The sequence below is a fragment of the Phyllostomus hastatus genome, unplaced genomic scaffold, assembly GCF_019186645.2.
Source record: "Phyllostomus hastatus isolate PE091 unplaced genomic scaffold, TTU_PhHast_1.1 phas_contig_40, whole genome shotgun sequence".
NCBI classification, from domain to species: Eukaryota; Metazoa; Chordata; class Mammalia; order Chiroptera; family Phyllostomidae; genus Phyllostomus; species Phyllostomus hastatus.
The window spans coordinates 58,586,442-58,596,951 of NW_025333872.1; the positions used below are offsets into that span (position 1 = coordinate 58,586,442).

At 42.3% G+C, this 10,510-nt stretch overlaps 1 protein-coding gene across 1 annotated transcript in view; it reads right to left on the reverse strand.

Annotated features, from left to right (window-relative positions):
• Window positions 1-2,204: 2,204 nt before the first annotated feature.
• Window positions 2,205-10,510, reverse strand: part of METTL24 (methyltransferase like 24) — a 90,355-nt gene continuing 82,049 nt past the window's right edge. The window contains exon 5 of the mRNA XM_045843464.1: window positions 2,205-3,644. Within this exon, the coding sequence (XP_045699420.1) occupies window positions 3,330-3,644 (315 nt within the window). The 3' untranslated portion in view covers window positions 2,205-3,329. The remainder of the gene's footprint in view (window positions 3,645-10,510) is intronic.

A 10,510-nucleotide genomic window follows, 5' to 3' on the forward strand; every position in this document is an offset into this window, starting at 1 on the left:
TGGTAAAAGTTAATTATGGCACCAGTATTCCCATCTGAGCTCAGTTATCCAGGATCGAAAACATGTGCAACAAAGGGAACTGCACTTCCGAGTGGCTGTGCCCTTTCTAAAATCCAGGAGGAAAAGTGGCAAGTATTAGGACAAGCCTGGGCCAGGAGTCCCTTCCAGGGCCTTGCAAGAGCTTTTCTGGCAATCTGAATATATTCAGAGAGAATATTTTTTCAGTAAGCCTCCATTTGGCAGGCATATTTTTATCAAATAGATCGTTTAAATTAAACCTGCATGCTACAGAAATAACCCCCACTCTAAGAAATTTGCAAGTCTAGTCTTAGTATATTTGTAGGTTTTTCCTCCCACTTACTAATAGGGAGGCACAATTATGTCTTTTGAAAGTGGCATCTTATATTTGCTAGAAGCCATTGAGGCAGCATTGTGGAGGGACCAGCACAGGCTTTCCGATCTGATAGTCCAAGATAGGGATTTCTATTTAACCTCTCAGAGCTTCCTTACCTGCATATGTCACTGGGGAAACTACACTGCTTTGTAGGTTGTTGGAAGAATTAGGAATAATCTATGACAGCGCTGGGCACATAGTAAATGCTCAGTAAATAGTAGCTCTTGATTTGGTGTTTGTTTGTGGTGGTTTTGCCTGCTCTTCACCAGCAGGATCTCCCCAAACACCAGTGCCGTGGTAACCTAGACCGTTTCTCATGGCCAACACCAGTTCTCGGCCATGGAGGACTCTGCCCTCTAAGGGACATTTGGCACCATCTGGGGGCATATCTGGTTGTCACAACTGAAAAGGGAAGGGAGAAGGTGCTCCTGGCACCTAGTGGGGAGGGTCAAAGAGGCTACTAAACATCCTACAATGCACAGAACAGCCCTTCCTCCCCCAACAAAGTATTATGCAGTCCGGAACGGCAGTAGTGCTGAGGTTAAGAAACCCTGGCCAACACAGTAATCACAATAAATTCTAGAGGCAGAGAAACCATAGCAACAGTCAGAAAATTCATCATAAATTTCAAACTCTCCATAAAGGGAATGAAGGACAATCTTAGAAATAAGCATAAAATCAGTACAGATAACTCTTGAGCAGGTGCCTAGTAGGTGGGTGTGGGTAGGTGTGTTTGTGATTTATTTTGAGTTTGTCTTTTTTTTTTTTAACAGTACACCCACCCTTGCTTCAGATACATGCATGTGTGGTATGCTGAAGTCAGTGTTCCGTACTACCAATCTGGGATAACTGGTAACTTGCCCCATACAAAGGGGGTTTTCAGTAATGCCATGAACCTTCAATCCCGTGAATTAAAAATCTTGATATGGCTGTGTACATATCTAGACACTTAAGATCAATATACTCCATACTTTAGTGTATAAGAAGGTTTAACATGTTTAATGCATAAAAAGGTTTGTTGTATATGCTTCAATGCATACATTTTTAGGAAACAAAAGAAAAGAGAGTCTGTGGTATAAGCCAAACAGGAACTGTGCTAAAGCGAACTTTGTTTTGGAGGCCACGCCATGCGAGCCGACGGTATAACTTTAGAGTGTCTGTGGATCCTTTGTACTTTTGAAGCCCCTGTGGGTGATGAAAGCGACTGAACTGCTACCACAAATCTCACTTATTCGACCGGGTCCTCCCCACTCAACAACTTATTAGTGCACTATGGATTTTAAAGTAAAAACCTCATTTATATTTAAAAAAAATCATTGCTAATTCAGAAAGTCTTGTTTCTTTTGAACCCAAGTTAGTGAAATCATACAACTCTAATAAATTTTGGTGTCTCACTTGAGGAATGGTATTTTCAAACCATTGCAAGAAACAAAAAGCCCAGGGATTATCTGGGGTAGAAATAGGTAAAAAAAATGAGAAAAAAGGGTATAAAGTTTAGTACTAATCGATATTCTACTCCTGTCCCAAATGTCTTGAACAAACATGTATATATGGTTTTTCTGCTCTGGCAGGATGTAAAAAGTGTCAGAAAATATACTTAACTTATAATAAGGTAATAACTTGGTTCACTTTATACTACCGTATTTTTCAAACTATAAGATGCACCTTTCCCCCCACCCCCCCCCACCCCTGGCCAAGTTTGGGAGGAATTATGGTTGTTAATGCTGCTGTTGAGTTCTGTTTACATTTACATTGGTGAAATATTATGTTATTTATGTTATTAAATATTTTACCACATTTTTTGCTTCAATTTTTTTTCCCTATTTCCCTCCTCTAAAACCTAGGTGCATCTTAGAGTCTGAAAAGTACAGTATTTAATTAATTTATTTGAAATAGTTATTTGAAAATTATTCATAGGGGTAAATGTCTAATCTGGCAAATAAAAATGAAAAAGATTATTTGAACGATTGAGAACCTTAATTTTCTGCTTAATATGTTTTTAAAAAGTGAAAAGGATTGGCACTACGGAAACACTGTGTAACCACCCCAGGAAAGAAACTCTGGCCCTCAGACCACCACATACCAACTGGCAGTAAAGAAACACTCACTTACTCTTTGAGATAATATATTTGGGGGGGAAGAATCGACAGCATAGGCAAATCTGTGGTTGAGAAATCAGGTTTGAAGTCAGAAGAGGCAGCAATAGGGACTCAAATTCTCCTATGTGCTTAGTTCATAGGCGCAGAAGGGGACTTAAGGCTCCCAGGAAAAGGACGCCGAGGCGCAGCTCTTGATAGTCTACTCCTAAGCTCAGTGAGAGAACTTGGTGCACCTCAGTTCCCAGATACTAGGATCCGTGGGTTTTATAAAACCCTGGCATGGCCTCAGCAAAGGCTGAGGAGGAGTGACTGAAATCTACAAGGTGGGCAGAATGTTATCACCAGGTGAACAAGGTGAACATGAAAGAGGTGAGTTCAAGTCAAATGGAAGATCCTACTTTAAACAGTGGTCTGCAAACTTAAGAATCTCATCAACCCCATAAAAAAGGAAAATTTGTGTAATTTCCTTTTTATGTTGGTGAATTCATGGATTATTGATACATAATGAATTTTAGAGAAAACTGAGGTAAGCGGAGGATCATCTTCCAAATCGAAGCGAAGGAAGACGGGCATCCCCACTCTGTCGGAGGCACACAGCACAGAGCCCGGGTATGGGCGGATGAGGGCTGACTCCGTGTCCACCCTCGCCTTAACGCATTAATGCACCCTGGCCACGTGGCGGGCACCCGGCTGTCCGCACCACAGAGGCAATGACCATGTCTGCCTCAAGCAGGCAACAGCCTAGTGGGAGACTGTACACGTAAAACAGTAGCTAGAATCATGGACGTACTCCATTCTGTAAATATTTCCTCGAGTTCTTGATGAGGTCCTGCAGCCTATTTCCACCTTGTATTCACCCAACTGAGAGTGTAACAGCTACTTGCATTGAAAATGTCTTTCTTCAGGAATAGCTGAGGTTTAGATAAATCTTTGTAACTGTGAAAAAGCCTGAAATCCTTTAGTTCCAGCTCTTTGAGGAGGCTGTACCAGAACCGCACTACACTGCTGTCACTGCCACTGACCTCAAACCCGGGCCAGTGGAGATGGATCTCGAAGATGAGCTGTCCGATTTGCTCAAGGACATCTTCCAAAATAAGATTTTCCAAAACTTTCCATTCTGCACTTTCCAGATCTGCTTTGAGAACATCAATCTGTGAAAAAGTGATAGAATGAGATTAGCAGATTCAATAAACATTGTTTAAAATGCCATCTTGGTATCAGAAGCATTACTGTTTGACTACCATTCTAGAAAGCAGAATTTTTCTTTTCTTTTCTTTTCTCTTTCTTTTTTTTTAGTTATTGATTGTTTTAGAAAAAGAGAAAGAAACATTGATTTGTTGTTCCACTTATTTGGGCATTCATTGATTGATTGTAGCATGTGCCCTGATAGATCAAACCCACAACCTCGGCATATGGGGACAACCCTCTAGCTAACTGACCTACCTGGGCAGGGCCAGCAGAATTTTTAGAATTTTAGATTTAGAAGTCTTTTTCAAATGGCCATTTATGAATATCTAACCTCACTCCACACTGAATATTGATACACAAATGATGAAATGCCAGTCAGTCAGAGTGGACCCTCTTTCTTTCTGCCCAGTGGGAATGGATGCCTAAGAAGGAGATGCTGGAGCGTATCATGAAGCTCCATGTCCACAGCCTCCCCCAGAAAACTGCATGCTGCACAGGGGAACTCATGTGTGCCCAGACAGAATGGTGGCCTGCAGGGGGGACTGACAGGACCACTGCCTACAGGGACCACCTCACTAATCATGCCCCCTCCCACTTCACCAGGACTGGAAGCCAGGGAAAGAGTTCTCCGGTATCTGAATATTGGACTTGAAAAAAATTATTATTTCATGATTTCTTTTAAAAAAGTATATACAAGTATAACATTCTAAAAAGAAAAAGACAAAAATACCATTCTCTGTTCATCTAATGAATATAAGTTCACATTCCGGGTGAGACAGAATATAGAAAAAAGAGTAGGATGGGAAAGATTTTAATTAAATTATGAGAATAAGCTCCTTTTTGCTGGCTTTGTATAAAATCTATTAGAACAACAGAACTCCATATACCCCCAGAAAGCAATGAAAGCTAATCACTCACCAAGAGCCTATATGTACCTGGCATTATGCTAAGCATTTCATCTTGCAATATCCATTTAGTCCTCTTAACTGTTCTGCAAGAGTGATTCTCTTAGCATCCCTCTTCAGAGTTTAGGAAATCAGACTCACGGTGCCCCATCCCACCACACTGCTGGAGAGGCAGCGGCGAAATGTGAACCGAATCTGTGTACGGGGCCTAGATTCTCAACCACTACATGATGTTGAGTCCCCATAAACCACAAAAGGAAAAACAGTAACTCAGAGTCCCTAAAAGGCTGTTGGTTTGGAAAATAAGGTGCTATTGCAGAGAGAATGGGGGTCAGTGAGCAGAAGTATTGTTATCGACATTACCATTTTACATCTTCAGAGCACTTCCCAGCTTAAAGCATTATAATCTCAGTGAAACAGCCCTATCCGTAGACAAGGATTTGGTAAAGACGACTTTCTGTTGCCAAGGAATGGAGGGACAGTGGGAGTGGATAAGTAGACCACACTGAGGAAGGTGACAGCATTCAGACCAAACTGGAATAATGAGGATGGAGGGAATCGCTGCGATAGAGCAGAGGCCAGAGTCCCAAGAGGTGACAGCACACACAACCCTAATCAGCTCCTCAGGAAGCAGCGGACCAAAGTCTCTGATGCTCTGTCCATGCAAGTAAAACATCTTTGTGCAGCAGGATGGATAAGGAATCAGACCAACTCCGTCCCAGCCTCTCCTCTCCCAGCACATCTCTGATAAGTTTCTCAGATACAGCTGAGTCACGAGGCCCTCAGAGCAGTGATAACATTTCTTGTAGGATTTCAGAGTGGGATGGAGAAGCAGCATTGAGTTTAGACATAATTGCTCCAAGAAAATGGTCTCTGCCCAGCATCCTGAGATCCTGTGGGACATGCTTTCATTCTCTTGTGTTGGATAGCACCTGCTGGTCCATCAGGAATAGAGTGATAACAATGCCAATATTAAAAGAGGCTTAGGAAAGGCTAGATCTCTATAAACCAGCTGGTTGATTCAATGGCTCCAAAATCAAAGAGAAAAGTGTAAAACAAACACAAAACAACTTTCTTTTCTGAAAGGAACAGAGAAAAGGCAGATTCCATGTGAACATACACAAGATTAAAATAATTCTTGTCAATTGGACACAATAGAATTAATTCACCCTTTTTTTCATCTCTGCAGTCCTGACACTTGCTTGGCTTTGTTTAACTTTTGAAATCTTAAGCAAATATTCCTGAGTTAGGATAATTAAGCTGCCAAAAAAGATAATCAAAACTTCACACCATTTTTCTAATTGGTATAGAAACTATCCAAAACCCAAAATCAACATTTGTGGGGACGGTTCACATTGCCAAGAATTTCTTAGGTTCCTTATAGATTTATTTTTTACTGTGGTTTTCTGTGAGTTTGCATAGTTGAATGATCAATAAAGTATTAAAAGGACAGGTTAAAGTTAATCAGCCTAAAATTGTCCTAAAAACTATAACTATGAGGTGTAGAAGAATATACTTAACATATTTTTCCAAACATTTGTTTTAAATAAGCTGTTAATCAGAAGTTATGAGCAACTGGAAAATTACCAAGTTATTAGGCTAAATCATAGCAAATGTATGCTTCCTTTGGAAATCCAATTTTCATTCACAAAATGCTAACCCATTCTAAAGAGCAAAAAGTATAGTCAAACATGACAACATCCCCACCCCCTTTTGACTTCAGTGACTGAAAATTCTCCCCATCAGCCAGAGCTGCACGGGCTGCTCCAATGCATGCAGCCCTGGTGTGGTGTGGCGCTGAGAGAAGTGCAGGCAGCCAAAGTGCTGGGGATGAGGCATGGTTTTCTCTTACAGTGTGTTTTTTCTGTTTTTTGCATTCCAGAATATTCTATTACTGCTATTTTGCAAATATAATTTCCATTATTACTGCATTATGCACCCAATATTATTGTTATTATAGGCACTAAACATCTCTGAATAAGATATGCCAGTTTTAATATTCTAATAACAACTTTCAACAATTACGGCACTAAAAATCATGCAAATGACTATATTGGAATAGTCAAGTGCCAGTCCTAATACAGTTAGGTTAAATCGAGCTTATTGAAAAAAAGGAAACAACTGAGTGTTAACTCTCTGTAATCTCTGAAATGAAGACCTTCTTGGGTAGAAGGGTCTCAAAGAAGTTAAATGAAATGGCTTTTGAGTGTCATTTCAGAGGCATTAGAAGGGTCCTCTTATCAAAAATTATCTCCTTTTCTTTATGCCTGAAATACACATAAATCACCTTTCACAGACTTTTGAGGGAAAGGGAAATTTAACTTTAACTGGATTAAGTTGCGAGGCCATCTGGCAGCTTCCTCACTACAGGCACAAGTTTACCCCTGTGTTCATCCACCTGCAAGCAAGAGCTGAGAGGAAAGAGGGGTATAGAGAAGGGGCACCAATGCTTGTATTAGTTTGCTAGGGCTGCTGTGTAACAAAGTGTCCCAAACCGTGTGGCTGCAACAACAAAAATGTGTTGCCTAGGCTCTGGAGACTAGACGTCTGGAACCAAGGTGTGGGCTCCCCTGGGGACTGTGAGGGAGGGTCTGCTTCACGCCGCCTCCCAGTTCCTGGTGGTTTGCTGGCAAGCTTTGACATCCCCTGGCTTCTGCATGACTCTGATCTCCGTCTTCATGTCCACACTGTTACCCCGGTGTGTCCGTGTCCAAATGTACCCTCTTTATAAGGATACCAGTTATATTGGATTAAGGGTCCACTTTACATTAGTATGACATCATTAAACTAATTACACCTGCAATGACCCTCCAGTTAAGGTCACCTTCTGAGGTACTAGGACTTCAACACAGGGGTTTGGGGGATGCACAAGGCAGCCCACAACAGTGTTTGAGGTGGCTATCACTATAGAGCTTTGGCAAGACAGTATGAGTTTGGGAGCCAATTCCCCAGGCCAGTGCCTAGGGAAAGTGTGCTGGGCCAGGGAGCCGAGGGCCAGCAACCATTGGAGACAGTTATTGGCAACTTCCTGCCAGTTCCTACACCAGCCAACACTGACAGCTCCAACTTTGCTAAGTGTCAAACCCAGAGCAGGTCAGCAAGCCTCCAAGGCCAATTAAAGCAGCCATCACAAAACCCCTGTGCTACATACCCTGGTTCCATCTAGGTCACACAGCCAGGCCCAGCAGGTGCCGCTTGTCTTTGGCACTTTCCCATTCCTAGCTGCACCCCTCTTCCTCCTTCTGGAAATTCTTCAGGCACTCAGCATCCTCGTGCCCACAGCTCCCCATCTGAGCCTGTTCTCCTTCAAGGGGGCTGTCATGCAGGATAGGAGACTTTGTTACATGCCGGCTGGCTCTCAGGAGGGTAAAAATGGAAGCTGCAGCACCTGTAAAGGACTAGGTTAGGACTCACCAGCATCACTTCCACGGCATTCTATTGGTCAAAGCAAATCACAGGGCCAGTCCAGATTCAAGGGGAGGTGGAATAGATCCCAGCCCTTGAGGGTAGCAATGGCGAACACAGAAAAGATGAGATGAATTGTTCATAGCCATGTGTGCAGTTCATTGACCCCAGGGTTAAAAGCAATGTTACTTTACATACACATCCATGAATTAGAATGAACTGAAGTTATTACAGTAGACTTGAACCTTTACTGGACATAGGCAATAGTCCAGGAAAAATAAATTATAAAGCCTTTATTCATCAGAATATTCTTTAGAAAGGGAAATTAATTAAAACATGGCATTTACTATTAGATCTGGCTTTCCTTGAAAGTTGACAAAGAACTTAGATATCCAATGGATTAAGGATGACTAATAAAAAATACTGAAAAGGACAAGTAAATATGTGTGAGCCTTAGATAGTGTATTAATCTATTAGAGATGCTATAACAAAATGCCACAGATGGGTGACTTAAACAACGGAAATTTAGTTTCTCAGAGTTTGGGAGGCTAAACGTCCTAGATCAAGGTGTCAGTAGGCCTGGTTTCTCCTGAGGCCTCTCTCTCCAGCTCACTGACGGCTGCTTCCTCCCTGTGTCCTCACGTGACCTATCTCCTACAAGTGAGCACTCTTGGTATGTCTGGTTATTCTTACAAGAACACAGTCCTGTTGGACTAGGTTCCCACTCTCATGACTTCAGAACTTTAATTATGTTGATAAAGGCCCTGTCACCAAACACAGTCACATTGGAGGGTCAGTGCTTCAACCAATGCATTTTGGAGGGGACACAATTCAGTCCACAACAGATAGAAAGTAGGTAGGCACTCTTGCTATACTCTAATTAGAGGCAACCAGTATCTCTCCACAAAGAGTTTCTAAATGCATGCCTATTTACTGCTGCAGCAGCCTGGCTTCTGCAGAGCCAGCATTCTCTCCTCTGCACTGAATGGCTAACTCTAGTTCCGGGCAGTAAAAAACGTGAGCCACCTAATTCACTGAAGGTGAGCCACAGAGCCTATGGCACATTTTATTTTCCCAAGGATGGTCTCACCATTAACTCCCATCTCATAATATGGCCTTGGCACTCCTCCCATCAAGAGATAGGGCTGGTGTCCCCACCCCAAAGATGGCTAAATAGGGTGCGACCTATGCAACCATACCAGGCCCTGCATTTAGAAGGCAACTTGATTTAATGCTCTGTTGTCCTGGACTTGAAATTCTTAATAAGTTTTGAGCAAGGGACCCTGCATTTTCATTATTCACTGGGCCCCACAAATTATTCATCCTGTCTGTGACCTCCCTTGAGTTTTGCTGGCCTTGAGACTATTGACTAACTGAGTGTGAGAGAAGCGACTCTAAGTAACATCCAAGTCTAGGCATAAAAGGTGGTGCAGCTTCTGTTTTGTTCGCCAGCACGCTCACTTGTGGAAACACCGGCCGCCATGCAGGGTGCCTGCCTGCCCTGAGACCACCGCACTGTGAGGAGGTCTGAACGGGCCTTTGCAGGGAGACCACGCCAAGGCACCAGGAATCAGTATGAAGCAGGAGATGCCTGGACGACCCAGCTGCCGCCAACATCATCCGACTGCAGCCGCATGACAAAATCTGAGCCAGACCACCCAGCACATCCTGTCCCAGACACTGACCCCAGGAACTGAGACATGACAAAATGACCAGTTGTCATTGTTTCAAGAAACTTAAGTTTTGGTAGTGATTCATTATGTAGCCGTAGATAACTAGAACAGGCACCAGGTACTGTTTATGCAGATATTCTTTTTAAAAGTTACTCATATAGTATCACAGGCCATATATGTCAAAGCTGTGATTTCCAGAAATTAATATACAGGGTCCTGCAGAAGTAACACCATTGAGTGTGGTCAGTAGGCTAGATGAATGTCTCGCACGAGATGGATGGCAATTTGAACATTTCACCTACAATGTAATAAATAAATATACACACTCGTAATTATACACATTTGGTTTCCTTTATTTATTAAGTAATTATTAAATATCACACACATTTATTAGGGGCATTATTTGTGCTGGACCCTGTATATTTAACCAGAAGTATTTTCTTATTGAAAAGATAATACATGGTCATCATTTAAAAGTTAAAACTACAGATAGGCAAAAAGAAAAGGAATTAAAATACCCATAATCTAGAGTGTAAAGACAGTTAACTCTTTTTTTTAAAGATTTTATTCATCCATTTCTAGAGAGGGGGAAGAGAGGGAGAGAGAGAGAGAGAGAGAGAGAGAGAGAGAGAGGAGAGAGGGAGAGAAACATCAATGTGCAGTTGCTGGGGGTTATGGCCTGCAACCCAGGCATGTATCCTGGCTGGGAATCGAACCTAGGACATTTTGGTTCCCAGCCCGCGCTCAATCCACTGAGCTACACCAGCCAGGGCTAAAGACAGTTAACTCTTGAACACCTGGTGTATGAGGCTTTGTTTTTCTTTGCTGTAAACACACACAACACAC